This window comes from Phyllostomus hastatus, unplaced genomic scaffold, assembly GCF_019186645.2.
Source record: "Phyllostomus hastatus isolate PE091 unplaced genomic scaffold, TTU_PhHast_1.1 phas_contig_329, whole genome shotgun sequence".
NCBI lineage: Eukaryota > Metazoa > Chordata > Mammalia > Chiroptera > Phyllostomidae > Phyllostomus > Phyllostomus hastatus.
In genome coordinates, this window is record NW_025333854.1 from 6,165,273 (window position 1) to 6,191,653 (window position 26,381).

The following is a 26,381-nucleotide window of genomic DNA, read 5'->3' on the forward strand; positions in this document are numbered from 1 at the left end:
TCTGCTCCAGCTTGTAAGGAAGGCGCACTTCGCAGCTCTGGAAACTAGAAAACGTTAAGATTGCATGTAAAACAAGTACTTCACCGATCTTACAGGTGAAGCCGAGCTCTGGTTGCTAGGCAACCTGACAGACTCTCAGCAAGGACCAACTTGTCTGGCACACTTGACTATCTCTCCCCAGTGGTGGGACGCGCCGGCCCCATTGGCCCCCGTTTCCTCTCGCTCGGCTCCCATTGGACGGAGAACCTCTCAGTCCGCTCCCGTTGGCTCTGGCCGTCTCGCGCCGCTCTGTCATTGGCAGGCCGGTTCTCGGGCCACTTCACGTCACTCTCTCACCCCACTTCCTCTGCCCTCAGACTTGGACTCCGCCCCTCCTCCCGCCCTTCCATCCACGAGGGAAAAATTTAGCGAGCTCCCGCCTCCATCTTCCTTCTGATTGGAAGAAGGCGGGCTGCGGGGCGGGCACTGCCGGCCTAGTCTGCCGGCCACGATTGGCTGCTCGAGCCTCTGCCCCGCCTTCCCCCGCCTCCCGGCGGTGCCGGAGTCGGGAGGCTGGACGGCTATAAAGCGGGTGGCGAGGGCCGGCACCGCACCCTGCGCCTTCGTGGCTCTCTTCTCCTTCTGTGCCGCCACCCGGACACCTTCGGGTGAGTGGCCCGCGAGGGGGACCGGCGCTGGGCTGCTGAGGGGCCGCGGGCGGGCTGGGGGCCGGGTGGAGGAGGTGCCCTTGACTAGGCCCGAAGGAGCTCGGGATCGGTCCGGCTCAGGACCGAGGGAGACCTGGCCCCGGGGGCGGCCCGCCGAGAGTCTGGTTCGTGCGGGTCTCTCCCCCCGCCCGCGGGACCTGGGGGGAGGAGAGGCCCGGACCCCGGTGCGGGCTGGCGAGCTGCGGAGGGGAGAAGGCGAAAGGGCGTTGAAGGTTACGGTTCTAGTGTTCCAGGCAGCCCGGAGCTGGCGGTGCCAGGGCAGGCAGGGGTCGTGACCACCGAGGGGGATGGGCCGGGGGGGTTGGGCATCAGGAGGGGCGAGAACGGAGCTGGGCCGCCGGGGCGTTCCGGAGTCCGGGGTAGATAAAGGTGGACGCCGAAGGATGGGGAAGATCGCGCTCAGGTGGTAGGTGTCCGGGGGTGTGTCTTCCTGGCGCCGCCGACGGAGGGGAACGGGGCGGGGAAGGAAGGTGGGCAGCCCGACTCCCCGGTGCCGGGTGCAAGGAAGCATCCCAACGGCGACCCGGCCTGGCCGAGCACTCGTGGTCTTCACTGCTCCGCCTGTGCTCGCCTCGGATAGCACAGATGCCTGCCTCCCCCACCTTCCCGCCTCCGGAGTTTGTATGCCTTGGTACGAAGAACAAGGTTTCGCGGTGTTCTGAAATCCTGCACCTCCCTCCTGCTAGCAGCTCCAGGACTAGCCTGACCTGCTAGGATGACTTAGTGAGCAGGCGGGCACCCACGAGCCTTCACACACAAGGACATTTCACAACCAGGTTCATGGAGTCTCTGAAACACACACACACAAAACCCCCCCAAAAGTATGTCCTGCCTTGACCAGCGGTCGAGAGAGGGTTGCTCAGAGCCACGGTACAGGAGGGATTGGACCACACAGGTAATGAGAGGTGGCCCCTGCTTGTCGGGCTTGCCCTGTGGCCTTGGGGCTTCACGGGCTCCTTTGGGTGCTCACCTCTGCTGTGGCCCTTCCCTCCCGATGCTCTCGCCGAGCGCTGCAGCAGGGTGGTGTGCTCTGCTGCTGCTGCTGCCGCCACCGAGTAACGTTTGCTCTGTTTCAGGGATGAATCAGGAAAAAGGATCACAAGGAAAATGACCAGGTTATGACAGGTGGAAGAGCTCATGTACTTGATAGATTTTTCCTTCTGAGATAGAGTGTGGCCTTTCATTGCACAGATTGTGTTGGAAGGCGGATGGAAAGTCCTTACCAAGTGTCTATGCCAAATGTTTCCTTGTAGGTTGAGACATCTAAGAAGTTTGTGTTCTTTCTTTGATCGAAACTTTAAAAAAAAATTCACTTATTTTCTTATCCACTTTGTATGGATAAGAAGAGCAGGAATAGCATGGCTTATGGGAGGGGAGTAAGACATCCTTTTCTTTGTGTCTGTCCTTTCTAGGTTTCTCTTTTAAGTGTGTAAGTTTGACCGATTTACAATTCTAGTTCAGTGTGATTCTGCTCTTGTCCGTAACTCCAGTTCTCCGGAGGTGTTTCCAATGGGGGGTTACACAGATGTTACGTTCGGAGCCATGGAAAGCCACGTCATCTGTTTTAGGCTAATTCTGGATCTTGTTTTTGATCCTGTTCACTTAAATATTCCTCCAAAGTGCTTTCACATCCTGTTTCTCTTAACAGGGATCGATTTTGAGTCTGATCAAGAGTTTAGATAGCTTTTCTCACAGGAAATGCAAAACCCCAATATTGATATAATGTGTTTCCTGGGTAGCCTAGAATGATTTAAAATCATAATCCAGTGGAACGGAATGTGGGGAGATGGAGTTGGTTGTGGGTGGAGGAGCTTGTTGGGCTACATGTCAGAATCTCTATTTAATTTCATTTAGGTAGGAACATAAAGTCTTATAATTTTATGTTGGGTTACAAAAAACCAATTATAGAAGGGTGTGGTGTTTTTGTTTCTCAAGAAGGTGGTATAGGGTAAAAAAATTGGGAAAATATTACCCAGCCTAAAGGAAGCATGGTAGGACTCAATTCTTAACCATCTATTCGTCCTGATGCCTGGCACGTGATGCTGCTCCCTTGCTGTGTTCTACCGACCGACTGAGTGTAGTCGGAGCAGTGGGGGAGAAGCCAGTCTCTCAAACTCCCAGTCTTTGTTTGTGTAGGGTTTGTGGTTGGGGGGGTGTGCCTGTGGGAATGACTGTAAGGCCCACAGATGGTCTCTTCTGATTCTGTTTCAACTCCTTACATTTTTCAGGCTAGGATCTGGGAGCAGTTGAAACCTATCATTTGCTTTGAACAACAACAGTAGAAAGGCAATTTTCTGGACACCGGTGCTACAGCTGATCTTAAAAATGATAGCAAAAAGAACGTGCCAGTGAGGGCTGCCGCAAGGACTTGCATCTACAAGATTTGTCCGCTAGTTGTTATAACTCCACATTCGGCCACTTAAAAAATGGCAGTTGAGTGCCCTTTACTCCAGGGTCTCAAAGGGCTTTCAAAAGAAACAAGATACAGTCCCTCCCCCAACAGGAGTCTAGGAACCCAGTGTGGATAAGAAGATCGCCCGTAGATTTTTGGTTTTTTTTTTTCCTTCAGAGCAGAATATGAAGACTTAGGTGTGAATGACGGGCCTGCTATAGGAGTGCATGGCCCTGATTAGAAAACTAGGAGATCTCCCTGGAAGAGGTAGCTTACAAGAGGGTCTTGAAATATGAACAGAATCTCTGATAAGCAGAGTGGTAACAGGGCGGGGGGTGGGGGGGCAGTAGGCAGGGAAATCCATGTTTTGTGCTTGGAGAACTAGACTAGCAGCGTGTACAGTGTTGGCAAGGCTTTCTTAACAGTGGTTTTGCCTCCTTACTCCTACGGTGGGAAGGCAGCTTATTCTCAGTGCCCTGGATTTCTCTCCTGTAATGGTGAAAAAGATCACTGGGTAAAACTGCCTATAGGTTACCTTGTACCAGATGAACTTCTCTGCCTACCTGCCCAAGTCTGGGCTAAAGGGGAGCCAGAGGAGGAGCGTAGAGCGCCCACTGGGCCCCAGCAGAAAGCTGCAGAGCAGGAACCTGGCTGGCCCTGGGCAGTCTGACTGACATTCTTCAGTTTTCACCTTTGCCAGACTCATTGCCTCTCAGGAATCTCCGCACCCAGTGGCTCGTCATTCTTTAACTTCGTCCTGACCTGCACTGCTCCACTCTGGCACGTGCTCTGAGAACACCTTCAGCGGGAAACAAGCTGGCCTGCCGGAGATTGGGCAGTGCTGTTGTAGTCAGCAGAGAGCCCCTCTAGCCCGAGCAGAAGAGGATGGGGAGCCTCATCCCTTTCCGACGGGCTCTTCCCCCCCCCCCAAACCCCCCTCCCACCCAGTGGAGTGGCAGTGCTGCCTGCACTTGTTCTCCAGGCCCCTTTCCCCTGCAGCCTGAGGAGCACAGCCGCCCTCTGGGACTCTGGGACTCGCCCTCTGGAACTCTGGGACTCGGATTTCCCCTTCTCCCCTCTGCCCCCTGCTCGCCTGCTCTCCCCCACCCCCCCTCTCCCCCCTCTCCCCCCCTCTCCCCCCTCCCCCTCTCCCCCCTCTCCCCCCCTCTCCCCCCCTCCCCTTCTCTCTCCTCTCTTCCCTTTCCCCTCCTCTCCCTCCCCCAACCTTCTTGCCCAATGTATTTATTTATTACTTTTTGAATTTTTGTAAGAGTTTATTTTAGCCAAACTGATGACGTACTCGGGGGTGGGGGGCAAAATCTCAAATGCACGCCTTCCTCAATGAAAATAATCAATAGTGGAAGAGGGCAAATTGGCAGTTCGGGGGAAACTTCCTTGTCATAAATAGTGTCAAATGTGTATACGTACATGGCTTCAAGAAGAAGTACCACTGTTACTGAAATAGTCTCAGCATGCAAAGGGAACGGTGTTTTTCCCCACCAGTGAGAACTGCTCTCCATGGTCTGCTTAGTTTGCAGATTATAAAAGCGTCACTTGAGATAATAAAGATCAAAAAGTAGTGTTTTTTTCAGAGTATGTATTTAATGCTTTAATCAAAGAGGGCTTTTTGGAATGTAGTCTTATTTTTTCCTGTAAAATTCAGGATTTATGTATTTTGGGAGGCGAGGGTAAACAATGAATTAAAAGGCACTAAGTCTGTAAAGAGCTCTTAAATCATGTGATGATGTAAAGGAAGTAAAGCTTTAACTAAACAGCATCTCATTGTAGTCTCTGGGCCAGGTGCCAACCTGACCAGTGATTAGCACAAAGGAGACTGTGCCAGCTAACATCGGAACTGTTGTCTCAAGGAACAATCCTACGCAACAGGTGGGCTGCAGGAAGTGCTGCAGGTCACCACATAATTTAAACGTTGATAAAGCTTGATGTTTCTTCTCTTGATCTAGCAAATGCTTGTCTTGAATACAAGTAGTAAGGCGGAAATCACTCTAAAAGGTTGAGGAGGGTGACGGTGGTTGAGTTGAAAACTAGGCGCATAAGAGTAAATAAGTGGAGATAATTACATCTTGTTAGGAAGACAGGCATTTTGTTTGAAGAACACTGAGAACTAGGATAACAGTCAATGTATTGGTCCGTTTGGCCTTGGCTGGGTAGCTCAGTTAAAGCGTTGTCCAGATACCCCAAGGTTGCGAGTTCAGTCCCGATCAGGGTACATAAACAAGAATCAGCTGATGAATGCATAAATAAGTGGAACAACAAATTGATGTTTCTGTCTCTCAATACAGGAAATTTTGTATTGGTCTGTTCTGTTACAAAGCATTATTCACATATTTTGTCTTCTCAAAAATCCCTCACAGTGAGCTGGGGAAGGCAAGTATTAGCTCCATTTTACAGATGGGGGAATTGAGGCTCGATGAGGCACAAATTATTGTTAAAGCCACAAACTCCTAAGTGCTGAGCAAGCTCTTGAATGTGTAGTCTCTTTACTCTGGAAATTTGCTAGCCCAGTACAATTTACCTATATTCCTTTCTCTCTTTTTTTTAAAGAGTTTTATTTGTTTATTTTTTGACAGAGGGGAACAGAAAGAGAAAAAGAGGGAGAGATACATCAATACGTGGTTACCTCTCATGCCCCCACTGGGGCCTGGCCCGCAACCCAGGCATGTGCCCTGACTGGGAATCAATCCAGTGACCCTTTGGTTTGCAGGCCGGCACTCAGTCCACTGAGCCTCACCAGCCAGGGCCCTTTCTCCCAATTCTTGAAAACCCAAATTTAGTAAAGAAGGCTACAACTCTCCCAGCATTGTACTTGCTTGAAAGCCCGAACATGAACTTCTGTCAGTTCGCTATCAGGATTGAACCTACCCCTGTAAGAGCTAATAAAATAAGGGGTGGAAAGTTTCATTTATAAGCTTTCAGTACTGTGTTTTTCTAAGCAAAGTCAAATTCTGTGGTACATAATGTAATTGGACCGGGAAATGTTTATTTTAACTCACTTTGAATAAGAGCCATTATTTGTTTATGACTTTAAACAGAGTTCTCATTTGAAATTTCTAGTGCCTGAAGGAGGACACACTGACAGACCTGGAGACTGAAGTTCATTGTCCCTCACACAGGTAAGGGGCGTTCCCCTGGCCGGAAGGGGGAGTTTCACTCCCCCCCCCCCCCCTCCCCGGGCAAACAGCCACTCCTCAGCACCGCCCGCCCGGCCTGGGTGACTCCTAGCTTTAACCGGGAGTGACGCAGTCCTGCTTCTGGAGCCCGTGTGCTTGTGCTTCGTTGGCGAATGGTTGAGACCTAGCACTCACTGACTTTGCAAGTTAGTGCTCACCCACAAGATAATCGACTATGACCACACGCAGCGTGTAGACAGGAGAGCACCGGTAAGCACGTATGCCCATAGCGCCTTTTGGGTTACACGCTCAACGACGCGTAGCTGGGCTGTGGACGGAGTTTCACCGATGTGTGAGACTGGACAGTGACTGTCAGTGTGTTTGAAGCAATAATCTGATTACTCACTTAAGATTCTGCTTTTTGTGTGTGTGTGCGCACACGTCAATATTACAATTTCCCACGATTACTACTGACTTCAGAAGGCCAGGAGAGATTCATTCATTCAACATTCAGCTTCTGCCATAAGCCAAATGCTGGGGTAGGTACCGCAGACACGAGGATGAATAAGACGCAGTTCCTGCTCTCTGGAAGCTTTTTGTCTAGTGCAGAGAGGCTCACCCTAAGTAACAGAGAAACTTGACGAAGTCTCCAGTAGCATGTCGACAACAGTCAGGGGTGCGTTTTGGAAAGCTCAGCAGAGTGCAGGCGGAGAACTCACCGAGGAGGCTGGCAGCAGCCGCCCGGCCAGGGGTGAATGCTGAAGTCCCTCCCTTCCTCGGCTGATCTCCCCGTCAGTCCCAGTTCTCCCTCAGGCACAGATTTTAAGTTCTCAGTGCATCGTGTTGGCCCCTACTGTGTCCTAGGAAATCAGACCTGGAGCTCCCTTTGTCTGCCGGAAGGGGCGAGCCTTCGCGTTAGAACAGACGTGAGTCTTTTGTTGGTGTGTTCTTGTTGGAAGGTAGCTTTGAAAGGTTTGCAGAATTGTGGTAAAAGTGTACCTTTACCCTCCTCTTTAAAGAAATTTACATGTTTTATTCTAAAAACAGAATTCCCATTACCCTGCTAGACTTTTTTCTTTACTGTTATGAGTACAATGCTCTGAAAAATAACGAAGTACCTTTTTATCAGCAAAAGATTAAAAAGATATGCAGATAATTTGCTAAACTGTCAGATTTTAAAAACTATTCTATTTAAAGTTTTTTTGTGATAGATACAGAATAGTGAACTAATCAGAAATACCCCATTCTCTGAGATTATGTGATTATACTTAAGGTGCTTATTTTTGAGGTTTTAATATGCACATAATTTGATAACTTATGGGCTAAGGGTAGATGCCATAATGTGAACATCTCAGATCTTTAGCTAGGCTTTTTTTTCCCCTTTCTTTTTCTAATTTGTAAGTGGCCTGCTTCAGAGAATATTTGAGAAGACAACGTAAGAACATAATAGGACAGTTAAAGGTAAACATTACAGACCAGAAACATATCCAACTTTCTGTTGTTTTAAATGCCATGGAAGCTAATTACTTCCCTGTATTTTTCCTCTTTCCCTTCTTAGTCCTATTCTTCCTTAATTTTAATCAAAATCTAAATATTTCACATGAGATGGCTTTTTACCAAGAGTATAATGAAAACTTAGCCAAGAGAATGAGCAATATTGACTGAGTTAGACAATGTAAAAAATGTTTTCCATACCAAGACTGGAGTCGTGATTCAACCTGATGTGTGTGGGCTATTTTAGTTTAGCTACATTTGTTTTCCAAATGAAACAGTTTAAGAATAACAGCTTATTTTGTAAGTGTCATAATACAAGAATTAATCAGAGCCAGTCAATGACCATAAGTAAGGTACATACAGATTAATTCGGGAATAAAAGCCTGACATTAATGGCTTGTTACAAAGTGGTTTATACCTTCAGAAGGTGATATGTCCCTGTCCGCTGGGCCGGGCAGGGGAGGCTACACTGTCTCCAGCGTGTTTGGCGCAGCCTGGAAAGTTGAAAAGAATCCATAGCGGGGGACCTTGTGGGACAGGCCGGGAAGGCACTTAGTTAATCCTCCTGCCTCCGCCCTGGTGACTTAGAAGGCAGCCAGTAGGAGGGGGTCCTCTCCTAAGTATATGGACTGGTCATTGATTTACTTGGTGCTGAAACCCAGGATCGATTTTTTTTTTTTTTTTAACACTGGTTGTAGAGCTCTTTTCTGTGGACCATGCGGAAGACTTAATCTTATTTTTGTTTTTCTCTAAACTCAGAGTCTGCCTGGTGACCTCTTACGTAGTCCTTTACATCCTCATTCCAACTTCGGTGTAGCAAGGTTTCGATGATAAATTGACATGTTGGCACGGGCATGGGCGAGGAGGAAGGTGGAACGAGGTGGAGACTTGCGTCTCTCTCTCTGTTCACGCCCAGCGTCCAACAGGGAGGCTCCCCCGGCCCAGAGCAGGGGAGGCTGCGCGCTGGGCGTCCCCCGGACGTTTCTCTTCCCGACGTCTGGGCAGTCACACAGTTCTGCCCGTTGGTTGCTTCCTCCATGTTTTTGGAAGCTGTTTGTCCTTCACCCCTTAGGCTCTGTAGGTCATGCTCTACATCTGGTTCATGACCAGTGTCTCACCTGGACTGCCGCCTCGGCGTCCCCGCTCAAGTCCATTTCCACACGGCGCCCGCGACTGGAAAGCAGTGGCCCTCAGCGAGGAGCACAGTTCACATGTGTGCGTGTAACTGAAACAGAAACCCCATGAGGAAAGTTCCCACATTTAACATGTGCTGGACAGTCTGGTGTCTTCTGGGTTTTAGATGTAAGAGTGTGTTGTTTGTCCTCCACGGACTTGATTCTAGAACTGGACGGACACTCGTCTGAACACTAAATATGACCGCGTTATTCCTGCTTTCAGTTCTCTGAAGGCTTCCCAGTGTCCCCGCGGTCACGCTGGCGCCCCCATGTCAGCAGGCCAGAGCCGTTGTGACCCGGGCAGTCACCAGGTAGACCTGCTCACTGTCTGAGCTCCTCGCCGGGCCGCACGCTTCACGTCCACAAATTAGTGACACGTTTTACGGTCCCTTGGAGGGTGCCTTTGTGTGTGCTGTCCGCCTTGCCGAAGATCTCCCCCCACCCTCGGCTTCTGCAGCGCTCAGCCGACCGCACCTCCTCATTCCTAAGACTCAGGTCGGCGGCAGGAACCGGGCAGCCCTTCCTGCCGCCGTCCCCGTCCCCGGGCGACCACGTGGTTCTCCAGCCAGACCGTGACTGGCCGTGTTGTGTCTCGCTGCTGTGTCTCGCTGCTGTGTCTCGCTGTCCCACGGGACTGGGGCTGGGGTGAGAGGGCAGGGCCCTCTGCTCTGGCACTCACCCTGATCTCTGGCAGGGAGTGTGTTTTCATCGGTTGGATGAAAAAAAAGATCAATAAGCTTCTAGTATTTAGAAGGAAGACTCAACAGATACCCCTTAAGGCCTCTGACTTAGATTATGTGATTATACTTAAGGTGATTATGTTTTTTTAGGTTTTAATGTACACGTAATTTAATGACTCACGGGCTAAGGGTAGACATCATGATTTAAGGACATCCTTTCTACTTTTGATGTTCTCTCAGGATTTCAACAGCCCACTCACGTGGCCGCAGTCTGTAATTTCGTTGTATCCTAAGACCATTCCAGAGTTCACAGAGCAGCAGGAGACAAATAACACAGATACAGGAGCTGACTGTCCATTCTCAGGGGTCAGATTAGTGGTGAGTCGGCAAATGCTGTGGAAGGTTAGCGAGGCAGTGTGACCCGGGTAACTCTCGTAAGCCAGGACCTTTGTGTCACGGGGGAGCTGACAGTCTGCCACTTAAGCAACAGCATCCTACGATGGGATACCTAAAAAGGAAATTGAGTTGCAGAGGTTAGATATGGAAAGAATTTTCTCTCTGAAAACAAGGACCGCGCCACTCCTCAAAGCCTGACACCTACAGTTCTCCGCCCCTGTGCCATCTGGGCTCTGCGAGACCCCTGGTGGCGGTGCTCCGGCGAGATCGGGAGGAGGAAGGAGGGCCCCGTGCCCTCGTGGGTGGCAGCAGGCTGGCCTGGGTCTCTGGGCCCAACTTGGCGGCAGAAGGGCTGGTGCTCGTGGCTCCGGCAGCTCTAGGGCCGGGTGGGGATCTCGGCATCTGAATGACCACTGCCCTTTGCTCCTGTAGCTTGGCCTGCAAGCTTGTGACCATTTCCCTGTGTTAAAGTCCCTCTGTTTGAAGTGTATAAAATAGTTTCCGTTCTCCTAGTTAATACAACCTCTGAAGAAATCGAGGCTCTGATAGTTTATGTGGCTTGCCCATAAGCACCCAGCAATGGTCTTGAGTGACTTTTTTTTTTTTATCATTAATAAGTGTATCTAAGACACAGCTATAAGTATTGACAGTGTGTCCAACCTTGTGGTGCCCTTTTAAAAAGAGAAGGGATGGTTTTAAGAAGCGTTATCTCAGAATTAGTTGCCATACTAATAATGTGTGAATTACCAGTTTTCAAATTTAATCAGATCTTTTCCCTAATTTAGAAGCTAAGTGATACCTTGTGGTTTTATGATCATTTATTACCTATACACTAGCTGTAGAAAGTATAGAATGTTGACATTTGACCCTGTGATAGGCTCTGGGACTTGTCTTTGCATAAAATTGCAATCATTTGGGTTTCTGGGTAGGGGGTTTCTTTGGAAGGATAGGATCATGTATCAGGCTGTGTATAGACTGGTAGACTTCTACAGTGTGGCTTTTCTACTTGCTGGGGTTGTGTAGATTAATAGAGAATATAGCATTATTTGATCTAACAATTTGTAAAGTCAGTAGCTGTGAATAACCAATGGATCTGTAATGAAGCACTGACTGACTTATTTAAACTTTGGGTGGCCGGAAATACATCAGGTACTTCGGATTTGTGGGCTGTATTACTAAATTGCCATCGTATTTCATCTTACAGTTCTTTACAACATGGCAGAATCTTATTTGAGCTTCCTTTACTTCTAATAATCAAATTATAAATCTATAAACCTGTCTAGTTTTGAGTAAAGGGCAAGCCTTTCTGAAAGATGATAATTTTAAATAATGGTACTTAGTTCTTGCATTAGTTGCTACTTCCCCATACTTGAATTTGACTGCCTTGAGAAAACATACTAAACTTAGGAAGTAAACTAATATTTTAGGTGGTAGTCGAACTCTTAATGTCAATTTCTCAAGTTTGAACTTGACAATTTATAACAAAACAGTATTTTTCTATTTTTCTTTCTAAAGCTCTTTCACCATGCCTGGGTCACTTCCTCTGAATGCAGAAGCCTGCTGGCCAAAAGATGTGGGGATCGTTGCCCTGGAGATCTATTTTCCTTCTCAATATGTTGATCAAGCAGAGTTGGAAAAATACGATGGTGTAGCTGCTGGGAAGTATACCATTGGCTTGGGCCAGGCCAAGATGGGCTTCTGCACAGACAGAGAAGACATCAACTCTCTCTGCATGACTGTGGTTCAGAATCTGATGGAGAGAAATAACCTTTCCTATGACTGCATTGGGCGGCTAGAAGTGGGGACAGAGACGATCATCGACAAGTCCAAGTCCGTGAAGACGAACCTGATGCAGCTCTTCGAGGAGTCTGGGAACACGGACATAGAAGGGATAGACACCACGAACGCCTGCTACGGCGGCACGGCCGCCATCTTCAACGCCGTGAACTGGATCGAGTCCAGCTCCTGGGATGGTACGTCTCTGTTCCCCCGAAACACTCCTGGGAGACGGGCGGGCCCCGACGACCTTTGCGCCGTTGCTGTGTGCAAACGTCACCACTCAGGCTTGTTGGCATGCACGCAGGAGGACAGCCATGACTTTCAACTTGCCTGAATTACGAATTGGTTGTCTTTATCATGTACGGTCATTATCTTGTCAAAATCTGGCCATTTTCTTTCTTTACCCAAGTTGGAAAGCATATTCTGGGGAGAATGCAACTCTTCAGTCTCCACACGTAGTGTTTACCGCGTGGGTCACCTTCTCTTGCACTGACGCTGTTTTCCAGGACGGTACGCCCTGGTGGTCGCAGGGGACATTGCTGTGTACGCCACAGGGAACGCCAGGCCCACAGGCGGGGTCGGGGCCGTTGCCCTGCTCATCGGGCCCAACGCGCCTTTGATTTTTGAGCGAGGTGAGTGTTTGGGAAGGTGGGTTTTGGTTTGGTTTCGTTTTAGCATAGTATGCTGAGGAATGTGAAAATAGAAGCTAGTGCTGACTGCGGATTCATTCAGGGCAGGCACTGCCTGCTAAGCGCTTCATGTGCATCACCATGTGTAGTGTCCCTAGCAGTTACAGGAGGCCAGCGATGTCATCCCCAGTCCGCAGAGAAGGAAAGTGGGTTTGAGCAGTCACTGAAAGGAGTCCCTTACGTGTGCTCATCTCGTCACTGGCAAGTTTGTTCTCAGTCCAGTAAAGCAACTGTGGTCTCCCACTCAGATTATGAAACTCACGCGGACATGCACATCCAAGGAGTCGTAGGCCGGTTGTGGACACGGTTGTTTCTTTTCGATTGCATATCGGCTCCACCTTGTGAATTTTATGCTGCCAGTAGCCAGAGGTGACTGGTTAAGGAAGGCCCTCGATAATGCCTCCTAACCTACAACATCCAGAAACAGAAACCCATGGACATCTGCCTTTTTGGTTTCAATAGGACTCCGTGGGACACACATGCAACACGCCTATGACTTTTACAAGCCAGACATGCTCTCGGAATACCCCGTGGTAGACGGGAAGCTCTCCATCCAGTGCTATCTCAGTGCCCTGGACCGCTGCTACTCCGTCTACCGCAAAAAGATCCGTGCCCAGTGGCAGAAAGGTGGGTTGTACTTTTCCTTGGCCTGGTCTCTGGGGAGGACGGATTGCTGGGTGCCTTCAGTGGGCGTCCTTCATCAGTGTCCTTTATTTCTTCCTCTGGGGGGGGGTGGCTCAGAGAGGGGACAGTGCTGCTGCCTGGCTTCTGGGGGGTTGCCCGGCACTTGCTCCCTTGCCCGTCACTTTTCCCACTTCTCATGTGCAACTGGCGCCCTTCCGGCTGTGGCCGTGGTGTTGAATCCCAGAGTGGGTGGGTTTGCGTACCTTTCTGAGACTATACAGGCCCTTTAAGCCGAGTCTCCTGAAAATCTGGCAGTTTCCTCCACTGTCCCAACCCCCACTGGTTTTTACAGCCAGGAGTTACGGGGATTTATCCTCCCAGTGCTAGAACCCTGGGCTATTCAGCCTAGCCCAGGGCAGGGTCGCTCGCTCCCAAGCTATCCCTTCTGACTTTTAGCCACCGCATCTGAATGTGGGATTGTCTGTTCCACTGCCGCCTCTCTGCACCACACAGTACGTCTCCCGAGCCACTCCTCCCACCTCTGTGGCTCCGCCCCTTCAACCTTCTGGGTGAATGTGGCTTTAAATCTTTGGTTGTCAGACTGCCCATACAGCTCCATTTTCTGACAGTTCTGGGCGTTACTTGTTTTGAGATCTAGTTGTAATTCTCTTTATGGCTGCTCAAGGAGGCGAAGCATGTGTACTCAAACCTCCATCTTGACTGGAAGTCCCCGTGTTTGCTTTTATAATGCCGTCATCATCTCCATCTTTAACCCTGAGAAGGTTCATCACTCCCCCCGTGCCCCGTCAGTGGTATATATTTTTTAATAATTTTTAGAAATCTGCCACAGAGCTTTTTAGAATAGGCATAATATAATATTAGGCACATGCTTTAGGATCCTCGGTTAAACAACAAGCAGTCTGTGTCTTTGATGACCACTCCAAAGAGTGGCATACTGCACAGTGTAATTTGGTTGCAGATGTCGAGACAGCCACATCATGGCGTGTTGTCTACAAAACAACATTCCAACAGTCAGAACTTCAGTAGAACCCAGCACAGCTTCAAGGGCTCAAGCACTGCTCTCTGGCCAAGTAAAGACTGCCTACAGTTTGTTGATGTATTTTGACTGGACTGAAAAATAGATGTAGTTGCTTAGTTCTTCTGGATACGACATATCTTTTCCAGAATGAAGCTGGCTCAGCTGAGAAAGTTCTGAGGTACAGAGAAGGACAGTGTTAGAGTCAGTGCTGTTAAAACACAGCGTCATATATACTCAGTGCTTTTCCCATTGTCCACCTTGCTGTGCAGAGGGTGTGGGAGGGGACTGAAAACCGATATTCAGAAACCTCATGGCTCTGGATAAGAAGCATTCTTGAAGTATGTAAAATGTCGCACTTTTTATATTTAACATCAGGTGTCATCTGAGGATATGCTTATTGGTTTTAGAGAGAAGGAGGGAGGGAAAGAGAGAAACATTAACAGGTTGCCTCCTGCATGAGCCCCAACTGAGGATTGAACCCGCAGCCTTTTGGTGTACGGGATGACACTCCAAACAACTGAGCCACCCAGCCAGGGCGTGATTTTATAACTTTATTAGGACCCAGAGTAAAAAATACACTATCAGCTATGTGTGCTAAACTCAAATAAAAATGTCACGAAATTACTTATCCATGCTGCAAATTGTGCGGTGTACTTTCTACTCTGTTACATTGAAAAGAAAAACCCTCTAATTTTTTAAGATAAAAAATAAAAATACTGGCCCTGACTCACTAAATTGATTACATAATCCACTAACAGCTTGTGACTCTTAGCTTTGAACACCAGTACTCTCTGTCCTTCCTCTGGGTGTCTCGTTGATACACATTTTAAACCACAGGGATTTTTGATTATACGGTATATTAGTATATTTTTGGTTGCGATTTAAAGATATAAAGACATCCTAGCCCTGTTCAAAAAATAAAACCTCAAAAGTTAGTGGCTTATGTGAGCTTCTTAACGTCTTTGGATTTCTTTTCCAGAGGGAATTGATAAAGCTTTCACCTTGAATGATTTCGGCTTCATGATCTTCCACTCCCCCTACTGTAAGCTGGTTCAGAAGTCTCTGGCTCGAATGATGCTGAACGACTTCCTGAGTGACCAGAACCGGGACAAAAACAGTATCTATAGTGGCCTGGAGGCCTTTGGGTAAGCAGTTATGACTTTTTTTTCTATGTGAGAATACTTTTTATATCTGTTAAACTCTGGTTTGTATAGTCCTGAAAATTTGGGAGTGACCTCGTCTGACCTCCTTGTGTCATCAGTGAAGAGACTGAGTCTCGGAGAGGCGGTGGCTCTGACCTGCAGGAGTTCTGTGGGTGTTTCCACTCAAGCTTTCTGACTCCCTCCTGGTAGCTCCCCGCCGTCACTGCGATCACGTTCCCTGCGAGTGCCCACATCTAAACAGCACCTTCACCAGCCTCAGCGGCCCGGGTGCCCCAGAGCCACCCTGCGCCCGGCCGCGATCAGAGTCTGCCCCCGTGTCCCCCCCACAGCCTTCCACTCGGAGGGCTCCCTGGCGAGCCGCGCCTGCTGAGCTCTCACCGTCTCTCCTGGCCTGTGTCCCCTGTCCGTCTGCTGAGACTCTGCTCCGCTCGTAAGACCCGGCTCCTGTAACGCAGTAACTCTTCCAACTAAGTAGACGCTGTGGACTTAAAACAGTGTATTTTGTTTGGTGGCAGCAATGCGCTAGTGGGTTCATTAACCCACTTCCATCAAGTTGTCTTAACCTGATTTAAAAAAAAAATGTGAGAAAAGGATTATCTGTCTACAGCTGCTGTGTCTTCCGTAGCAGTTAGTGTGCTGCTACTTGGCTTTTAACGTGGAGCCATGAAAAACAGAATGATGCCCGCTTGCAGGCCAGAGTGTTAGCTGGGCGTACGATCTAATGCTATAAAAAGGGTGTCTTTGAACACTAACACCGCCTTTTACACATTTTTCAGGGACGTTAAATTAGAAGATACCTACTTTGATAGAGAAGTGGAGAAGGCGTTCATGAAGGCCAGTTCCGAACTCTTTCACCAGAAAACAAAGGCATCTTTGCTCGTATCGAATCAGAACGGAAATATGTACACGCCATCCGTGTACGGCTCCCTCGCCTCTGTTCTGGCACAGTGAGTCCCGTTTCAGCTCCTCCCCTCCCTTCCCCCCCTTCCCCTCCCTGCCCCGCACATGGGGGCTGCTGGGGTTCTCAGGCCAAGTTCGGCGCCAGGTCACAGGACGACAGGTTACTTCCGGGCTCTCCAGCCGGTTGCCCACTGACTTGAAAGGGTCTGTGGGGTGAGGCTGCAGTCACTCCCGGGCATTGACTGTCCCGCTGGCCTTTCTGGCCACTGGTCCTGTGATTCCATTATTCCTGACCCACATCCGAACCGTCAGTCCCTGGTTGACAGAGTCACTTACGTTACCGTGAAAGAACTCTCACAAGTCCCATCGCTCTCCAAGGGATGAAAATGCTTGCTCCCGTCCACCTACTGTGAGGGCAAAGCGTCAGGTCAGGTCCCCGGGGCTGCAGGGCGAACTTTTGTTCCCGCCGTAGCTTCCGGCACGTTGCCGTGCGGGGCCAGTCCGCCATCCTGATCGTTCTCCCCGCACAGGTACTCGCCCCAGCAGCTGGCGGGGGAGAGGATCGGCGTGTTCTCCTACGGTTCCGGCCTGGCGGCCACCCTGTACTCCCTGAGAGTCACGCAAGATGCCACACCAGGTAAACGCCGAGGCTCTCTCCAAGAATGTGTTCTGGGCACCTACTGTGGTAACGTGGGTGCAGCCAGCTCCCCGGCAGGCACTGGCGTCTGCCCCATAGATCGGTAGTACGCTCCCTCCCCCACTCCCTCTTTCAACACAGCCCAGCTTTGACTCCTCATCTACAAATCTGCCGTATCTGGGGAAAGGGCAGGACTGTGTCCGAGTGACAGTGTCTCCTTTCCCTCCTTCCCAGGCAGAAACAAATACCAGTTTAAAGATTTCCTTTCATCTCACGTTTTACTCATATAGTCAGGGAAACAGGTAGGGTATCCACTTAATGCAGGCAGCTTTTGAGCGTTTAATGATTGAGTCTGATCACATGAGTGAACCATTTCTTCTTGTTTGCTCATATCTAAGTTACCTAGTTTTTATAGCTTTGTGGTCTTGGCCATATTTAAGGAAACTTGTGTGCCTTTCCAGAGCTGGTAGGAGCAAAACCGTAGAGAAAAAGTGACGGTGGACTTGGGTTGCTTTAAAAACTGTACACAGCCCTGGCTGGCGTGGCTCAGTGGATTGAGCGCAGCCTGCGAACCACAGGGTCACCAGTTCGATTCCCAGTCAGGGCACATGCCTGGGTTGTGGGCCAGGTCCCCAGTGGGGGGGCACGTGAGAGGCAACCACACACTGATGTTTTTCTCCCTCACTGTCTCCCTCCCTTCTCTTTTCTCTAAAAATAAATAAGTAAAGTCTTAAAAAAAATGTACAGAGGTCATCTGTAGTTTCAAACCCCACCTGCCCTCCGCTTCCTAACCTGCGTACCCACTGCCACCAGACAGACGGGCATCAGAGGCCGCGGGAAGCTGTGTCAGAGGGACACCATCTGTTTACTAAACCATAGCCAGCACTTCTGACAAACAGGAGACGATTTTTTTCCCCATTTGGCAACATTTTGTTTAGGTTTTTGGGCATGCTATTTTTAGTCTTTTAACGTTGGAATTATTTACTGTTTTAGGGTCTGCTCTTGATAAAATAACAGCAAGTTTGTGTGACCTTAAATCAAGGCTTGACTCAAGAACTTGTGTGACACCAGCGGCCTTTGCCGAAAGCATGAAGCTCCGAGAGGACACTCATCACCTGGGTAAAAATGTTACATTAAATGTACCTGAACATATGCCCAAAAGCCTGCTGGAAGGCCGTAACAACCTTAAACATGTCACGTATAAGATGAGGATACCCACGTACCTAGGCTGTATTCAGTCCTCATTCGATGGTGATGAAAAGTACAGGAAAATACGCACCTTCTGTAGTTGATTACCAGATAGTTGTGTGCTATAACTAATTTGTCACACTCTCTGCCTTTCCTTTAGCCAACTATATTCCCCAGAGTTCAATAGACTCACTCTTTGAAGGAACGTGGTACCTGGTCAGGGTGGATGAGAAGCACAGGAGAACGTATGCCCGGCGCCCCTGTCCCAGCGCCGACACGTCGGACGAAGGGGTGGGGCTTGTGCGCTCCAGCACGGCGGCTGAGGTGAGCCGGGCCCGTTGGGTCTGCTCCGGGGCTTTGGCGGGGTCAAGTTTTCCTGCCACAGGGAGCTGGCCTGCCTGGCGATGGCGAATGTAGCCCAGCCCCACTGGGAAGCCTGCAGGCACGGGCTGGCACACAGGGGCCAGGCCCACGGGTCGGCTCTCCCGTGGGGAACCAGGCCTGCATTGCGCCCAGGCTGCTCTGAGGCTGGCTCTGGCTGAAACTCCCTCACCCTGAGTTAAACAGCAAATGCTTGCTGCGTATCTTTAAAGTGACTTCCTAAAATCTGCTAATTCTCCCAAGGATGGAGTGTAACGTAACCAGACCAATCACTCTTATGCTCCCTTCCATGTGCAACATTTTTTCCTTGTTAATCTGTAAGAAGTAGTCAGTAACATCCTTTCCTTTGTTATCCGTAAAAAGTAATCACCTAAAGCAAACCTGAGCATAATGAGTGAGAACCTCCTCTGAAGAAAGCAGTAAGAGCCTGCCCAGGCAGGGGCCGGGGCGCTCTGTCTCCCAGAGACGGGCCGTGCCGTCCCTTGTTCTGCACAGGACTCGGTAGTCCGGGTGCGTTCGCTCACCGCACCCACGACGACACTCGGACCCCGCCGGACGGAGTCTGCATCCATGTGCAGGAAGCAGAGGAAGTCGGAGCGAGGTGCTAGGGTTGGGTGCCAGCTGTGCCAGTCTCCAGCTTTATAAAGCCCCGCCCTTAAACCGTCAGTGTTCTGAAAATACCAGGCTTTACTAATGCCGGGGTGTAAAGGAAGGCGGACAGAGAGAGGCTGTCTGCGGGACGTCTCCGTGCGAGAAGTCTCCAGGGCGGGGTGTGGGGCTCTGCCCGCTCCTCTCGCAGGCCGTGGTCCGCCTGGCCCCCGCAGCTGCCAGGTGATGACAGTGAGGGCCGTGCTTTGCATTCCCCCTTATGCTAGTCCTTTACTTGTATTTTGTAAGCTAATCCTCAAGGAGATCACCGTGAGGCCCATCATATTATGCCCATTCTAGAGACCAGGCTGCAGGTTGTCAAATGACTTGACCAGGATCGCAGCCAGCTCCAACCTGAGGACTTGACCATCCTGAGGTTTCCCATTTTGTCTGCGCATCCCCGGTTTGGTGGGTGCGGTCTTCTGCTGTCACACAAATCGGGCGGCAGGTCAGGCTTCTGGCGTCTGGGTCATGAATGTAACTTGTGGCGCGTCAGGCACTGTATCTGGTGGACCTGGGCCTTCCTCTGTGTCTCGCTGTGGGGATGGTTATGTGCTACCTTCTCCACAAGGTGAAGAACGGGTACTTAGTTCCCGCCATGGACAGTTACGTAGTGTATATATTTAGCTCACACCTGTCCGAAGTTATGCTCTCTGTTCTTCTATTGAAACTTTAATTAGCACTGTGGCTCAAAAAAAAAAAAGGAAAACAACAAGCCTTGAGACAACGTTTTCCCTTTGGTTTCAGCACATTCCAAGTCCTGCGAAGAAAGTGCCGAGACTCCCGGGAACGGCGGCGGACCCCGACGCGGCAGTCATCAGCAACGGGGAGCACTGAGGACTCCTGTGCGGGGGGGCGCCAGTGGGCTCGGGGGTGGGGGGGTGTGTGGGAACGGTTGGGAACGGGGTGTCTGGGGCGATATTAAATGAATACATGTTGCTTAACATTTTGTGTGACTGACACGGAGCCCGGGAAGCCGCCGCGCTCTCGGGGAGGTCTCTGCTCCGTGTGCTGTGCGCTCCCTGGTGGGGTCTGGCCGCCGCTCCGTTCCGCCACCGCCGGCGCCACCGCGAAGGGCTCTGTGCAAGTCCCCACCCCCCCGGCCGCTCGTGTGCATGAGGCTTTGTTTCAAATGCGGTTCGATGAGTCGTGTGCTTCTGGCAGAAGAGAGGTACTCGTCTTCTTCAATTTTAATGTGTCTGAACGTGGAGGAATTTTATACTTTGAACAAACAAGATTACTGAAAGTACCTGTGATTTTTGAAGGAAGTTTCTAGTTTAGGAATGTGCTTTTACGTGTGCTATACACAAACCCTGTTGGAAAGCAGATGTCCCTTTTCTGGACTTTGTACAACGTCCCGGAGAGAGAAGAGTTGGGCCGGTGACTCTGGCTCCGGAAGCGGGAATGCGGCTTCATACCCAGGCCCCAGGGACCGCTGGGCAGACGCCTGCCGCAGACGGCACGGCGCGCCGGGGGCCGTCCGTGAGCGCGGCTCTGGGTCCCTCCGGAGTCGCCGCGTGCGGGGTGAGGCCGGGCAGCACTGAGCTGTTCTGGAGCTGGGGCCCAAGGACGGTTGCTGCTGCCGTCCTTTGTACCTTATTTTGAAGAAGAAATAAACCATTTTTCTGGCTGCCTTTTGCAATTTTTAAAAAGGGAGGATGGGGCAAGGCATCATTAGGTTACTTCTGATGCTTGTGTTACAAACTCAACTGAAAAAACTGACGACCTAAATTCAAGGTGTATTTTTTTCCTTTTAGAAAAATTCTGTTTAATGAAAATGCAAAGGTAAAACCCATATTTTTACATACTTTGATCAGCCAAAACGAGTATTCTACTTCTAGACCTGGAAGTAGGATCTATAAAGGGTTTTCTCAAGACTTTCACCTTAAAAACACTATCACATAGTATGAATGAGACTGGTTAGACAGTTTGTAGATATTTTTGGTGCTGACCTAGGACATGAGCCTTATAGATTGTAAAATAGAGATCGTTGGAACTAATGTACAGAATTAAATTTCTAAAACTTCATTTGCTGTTAAATTCTGTGAAGTCTCGGTTATCTCAAACTTACACAAATATGAAATGTAATGTTTCAAATCTCAAGGTAATAATGTAATGTAGTGTTTGTAAAATACTCTTGTTTAATATTAACTAGTGGTATTTTGATTTGTACAGTCATAATTTGTTAAGATGATTTCATTTTAACATCCACTGGTACAGATTAATAATGGAAATTCAGATTTAAAGATTGATGGGGAAATGGTGCATGCAATACTTTTGCAAGTATTGGGAGTTTGTATGTTTTGAAAAGCAATTTAACCTTTGGGTGTCAGAAATGGATTTTCTCAAAGTCTATGGCCAACAATGGGCAGTCCTAGTAACACTGGCACTGAGAATTAACTGGACACCTTATTAACAGTGAGGTGAATAACTCTGAATAAAGTTTTAAAGAACCATTTCAGTCATTCGAGTATTTTTTTTCCTCTTGAACGAACATTTAGGCAATAAATCAGCTAATACTCTGTTTTTAAATAGGGGCATTCGTGTCATTTCCGCTTATTCGTTCACCAACCCATTCGCTTGTCAGCAAACATTCGAAAGCATGACATAAGCAAGGCACTCAACGGAAGTCACAAATAGAGCCGTCCTGGACTCTGGCCTTGCCTTCCGGAACTCTCCGTCATCCTGGTGACTTACACTCCAGACAAAGTGGGTCCCCAACTGGGCGATAAGCATGTGTGAAGTGAGCTGTGCATTTCTATGGAGAGAGTTACTTTGTTTTCGTAGAAACAACCTAAGACCATGAGTTGGCCTCTGAAGACTAAAAGCAACTTGAAAGCCCGCACAGAACTGCCTGCTGTCTGCTGGGGCCTCCAGCGCAGGGGCCACAGGCTTACGTGTTCCCGGTGCCCCCGGGGGCTTTGCAGAGAACGGTTGCACTGGGGGTCCTACCAGACGACGTGATCTCCGAGGATCCTGTCGACTCTCAGGATCGTATGAGTTAGGCACTAAACCTAATTTTCCAAAACCTGTTAGCTCATGTTTATCACGGCATGTCCAGATTCAATACCTAGTCATATGATTTCTCTTGTTTCCTGGGTCAGTCCCCCGTCCCTCGGGGGCATTCAGAAAAAGGCCAGTGTTCTCCAAGGTCCCTTCCACAAACTCTAGAACCCTGACTAATACGGCTTGGACAGTCCTTGCCCTTCTGATGGAACCGTTTTCCCACCTTCCGGGGTTTTGTTTCTGTGAACACCAACGAACAAGGCGAAGATGAGTGCCAGGTGACGCTAACAGAAGCAAACAACTGCTTTTGGTCCTCCTGCGACTTGGCTCAAGCATTTCACCTCGTCGGCAGTTTGCAATGTCCTGAGAAACTGAAGTGGAGACCAACACAGTAGGGACTGTGCCTTGGGGCTATGTAATCTTGACACAAAGGTGAATGAATAGTTTAAAATTTCTAGCGACTGCTCTTCATCCGGTCACAGGTTCCTCTTGGTTTCCCCCCTAATTGGTGGTGGGAGAAAGCAGATGACCCGTGATCTACCCTCCCTGCCCCCAAATACTGTAAAGGCGGTAATTTGATGCTGGAGATGTGTTGAAAACCAACCCTCAGGAACGGCCTGTATCACCAGAGCTCTAGCTGGTAATAGTAAAACACGCATTTGCATTTTAAACGTTTACAAGTGAAAAACAAGGAACTCTCTGTGTCCTGTTCCATCATTGTGCAGGCACCAACAGTGAAAAACAACAGTGAAGGTTCTTGAGTTTTGCAAAAGCTCAAACCCACCTTTGCAAGATCTTGTTGCCTGTGGAGTCGAGCTCAAGAGTGGCTTCCATCCTGCAGGCTGGCTGCCTGGCTGGCCGTACTCGGCACAGTAAGCGCTTGCCACCCTAGGCGTCCAGTTCCGCATTCAGATGCACGCTGCGGGACCAGTGCCTGCCAGTGCCACGCCCCCCCCCCCCCCCCCGCCGCCTTCTCAAACACGCCGAGTGCACTCCAGCCTCAGCACCTTCGGTCCACGCTTCAGAAACCTGGGGCCCCACTTCAGACCCCCTGTGCCCTGCGATCTCAACCAGGACCTCAGAGAACGTAATGCCCCCCCCTTTGGGTTCCTGCACACACCATTCACTTCGGCCTCACCATGGTATGGGCACCCCCCCAACCCAGAACTCACCTGGTACTCACGTTCACATCCCGGGAGTGCAGAGGGGTTAAGTTCCCACGGGTCTGCCCTTGACCAACGGCGGACGCTTGCTGGGGGTAGATGCCTTTCCTGTTCGTCCCCTGGGCAGCCACTTCTGAGAGGCATTCAGAAGATGCTGCAGAACCAACAACCAGTTTCCTATGGCCATTCAGCGATGCTTCTTTATGGTAGCGTTCCTCTTTTCTGTTTTACGCCGGTGGGTCCTGAATCTTGCAGTCATTTCCCAAGAAAATGGTTTGCTTGCAAGCTTTCGTCTCAAGCTCTGCTGTTTCGGAGATTTCAGGCTAAGACAACTGATAGCCAGAATACTCATAAAGCAGACCATCAGTCGTGGCCCACATCCCATAGCTGTCTGCAGTTGGCAGGATGGTGGCCCCACCCCCAAAGGTGACCACCTCCGGAGCCTGAGAATGTTACCCTGCATGGCGGAGGCAGGTATGATTAAGGTCAAGGACCTTGAGACGGGCGACTTTCCTAGATGGTGTGGACAAGCCAACCTCATCACATGGTCCTTAAAAACAGGGGACCCTTCTGGGCTGCGGTCAGCGGCGGCCAGGGCCGGGTGGCCGGAGAGACGCACATGGCTGGCTTCGAGGGTGGGGGAAGGGAACCTCGAGCCAAGGAATGTGAGACGCGAGTCTAGAATCAGGAAAAGGCCGAGAGACAGGTTCTCCCTAGAGCCTCCAGGAAGGAACCCGGACCTCACACCACCCTGAGTTCAGCACAGCGGGGCCCATGACGGGCTTCCACCTCGCAGAACGGCAAGATAATAACCGTGTTGTTCTACACCACTAAAGCATCGTGACATCGATAGAACACTAAGGCACTGTTGGTGGCAGGGTGCTGACAGCCGCTGGCGTGCAGGAGCGGCATGGTGACCGCCCAGGCTCACCGACGGGCGCGGGTGGGCGATGAGCACCAGATCCCGTGTGTGCCCGCCAGTGTGCTTGGACAGTGCGGGTGGTGAGAACGCCTGGGCTCAGCCAGCTTTTTTTTTTTTTTTTTTTTAATGAACTGATCTCTCTACACTAAGGAAGAACTACACCTATAGTAATTTTTTAAAAGATTTCCTTTTTAGCCCTGGCTGGCGTAGCTCAGTGGATTGAGCTCGGGCTGCGAACCAAAGTGTCGTAGGTTCGATTCCCAGTCAGGGCACATGCCTGGGTTGCAGGCCACAGCCCCCAGCAACCACACATTGATGTTTCTCTCTCTTTCTCTCTCTCTCTCTCTCTCCCCCCCTTCCCTCTCTAAAAATAAATAAATAACATCTTAAAAAAAAGATTTTCTTTTTAGAGAGGGGAAGGGAGGGATAAAGAGAGAAAGAGAAACATTGATGTATGAGAGACACATTGATTAGTTGCCTCTGGCACACCCCCACCCGGGGACCTGGCCCACAACCCAGGCATGCGGCCTGATGGGGAATCAAACCTGTGGCCTTTCAGTGTGCAGGCCGGCACTCAGTCCACTGAGCCACACCAGCCAGGGCTTGGCCAGCTTTTATTAACTGCTTTGGGAGTCTGGGAAAAAAAAACAACTAAGGAACAGGCTTAAGTCAGGCAACTATCAACTCAAGGCCTGCTGCGAAAGCACCAAGGCCTTTGAGGCAAGAGGGTGGATGGGCCTGAACATGTTGAAAGCCGGGGTCCCCTCCTGTGGGTCTTCCTTGCCTGAAGACCCCGCCGAGATCTCGAGGGAGGCAGGTTAGCAAGACAATGCTTGGCCTCCTCAAGATCCTCTGCCAAAGCCTTTGTCATCCTCCACACGGAGAACCGGGTCAGGTCCCAGCACAGCCCGAGCAGGGAAATACCACCGGGGCCTGGGAGGACACCGCTCAGACCCTGACGGGACCGCAGCCCCCGCTGGTGCGTGTTCCCAGGACCCGAGGAGCAACGTGGGTGAGTGGGTTTGGAGGGTAACGGGCCTGGGGTGGAGAGGCCGAGGGAAGAACATAAGGCAGGACAAAGGACGGCTTATCATCACGGCAGCATTCTCCCGGGACGTGGGGTGAAGGACGCACGGACGGGTCCTCACACTCCGCGGGGCGGCTGCGGAGCCCGGAGGTGCGTCTGGCTCACAGTGAACGAGGCGGGCACATTTGCATGGCCCTGGCGTGGCCTTCAGGAAGGGGACGGAGAGTTCCAGGAGGCGTGAACGCTAGGATGGAGTCATTACGTGAGACTCAAGAGCCACCTGTGTTCCCTGGGCGGCCGCTCCCTTCTCTGAGGCAACGAGAACACGCAGCACCTGTGGGGACTTGGGGGGTGGCCCCCCCGGGGGCTGCAGTGGGAAACCTGCCCGGGCACCGGACGGACGTGCTTGCGAGTGGGGAGGCCGAGGCTGGGTGTTACCACTTAAATGGCAGAGGTGGTGGGGTGGGCATGATATAACAGGTGGTAAGGCTGGACATCAGGGCGTCCTGACTTGACCTGCAGGGGTCTGTGACTGCGGAGTTCTGAGTGACAGCTGGCTGGGGGGCTCCTTGATGTGCGTGACCAAAAAAAAAAAAATGAAAGAAGAGAGGCAGGCTGGTGAGCAGAAGCCTGGTGTGGCCTGTCACAGTGAGAGAATCATGGTCCTGGATGTAAGTTAGTTTACAGATCTGGTGGAAGGTGGTGGGGTGCGGGGCAGGTCTTTGCTGCCTCAAGCACATGCAACATATACACCCATAATTTTCGAGGACTGTGGACAAAAGTCTAAACTGAGACGGACACCAGGGAAGGGAGGATCTAGAGCAGGTCACGTTTCTCTGGGCTGGACAGCGGTTGTCCCCAGGTGATGATAAACCTGCGCTACGTCAATATACCTATGTCAATATAGTCAGAAAGGACCCTGGTCACCTTGCCGTCCCGCAGAATGTCATGCTTGCCCACGGTGTCAGGCAGACTCAGCCTCAGAAAGTGGCAAGCACTCCAGACGCTCCAGGAAGGTCTATGAGAGCCAGAGGACGCATAATGGACGGCCGGAGGAAGCGGGGGCCTGCCAGGCCGGTGAAAACCTGAGAGGGCCGACCTGCGTGTTTGGTCTGCAGTGAAGGTCAAGTCCTTTACTGCACCCGCTGGCCCTGGGACAGAGGCACGGCATTTGCAGTCCTCTCTGGATTTTGCGAGCACACACGTTGTATTCAGTTTATTCCTCCAACCCACTCATCAG

At 50.4% G+C, this 26,381-nt stretch overlaps 1 protein-coding gene across 2 annotated transcripts; it reads left to right on the top strand.

Annotated features, from left to right (window-relative positions):
- Positions 1-521: 521 nt before the first annotated feature.
- HMGCS1 (3-hydroxy-3-methylglutaryl-CoA synthase 1) lies at positions 522-21,479 on the top strand. 2 transcript variants are annotated; one of them, XM_045839916.1, is made up of 11 exons: positions 522-647; positions 6,175-6,233; positions 11,491-11,948; positions 12,261-12,386; positions 12,906-13,070; positions 15,086-15,251; positions 16,046-16,216; positions 16,700-16,806; positions 17,800-17,925; positions 18,155-18,318; positions 19,771-21,479. In XM_045839916.1, exons 3-11 carry the CDS (start codon positions 11,501-11,503, stop codon positions 19,858-19,860), a joined length of 1,563 nt encoding a protein of 520 aa, XP_045695872.1. In that variant the 5' UTR covers positions 522-647; positions 6,175-6,233; positions 11,491-11,500; the 3' UTR covers positions 19,861-21,479. The 2 variants fall into 2 exon arrangements, with proteins under 2 accessions (XP_045695872.1, XP_045695873.1); XM_045839917.1 differs by lacking the exons at positions 522-647; positions 6,175-6,233 and adding an exon at positions 6,396-6,500.
- The last annotated feature ends 4,902 nt before the right edge of the window (positions 21,480-26,381 follow it).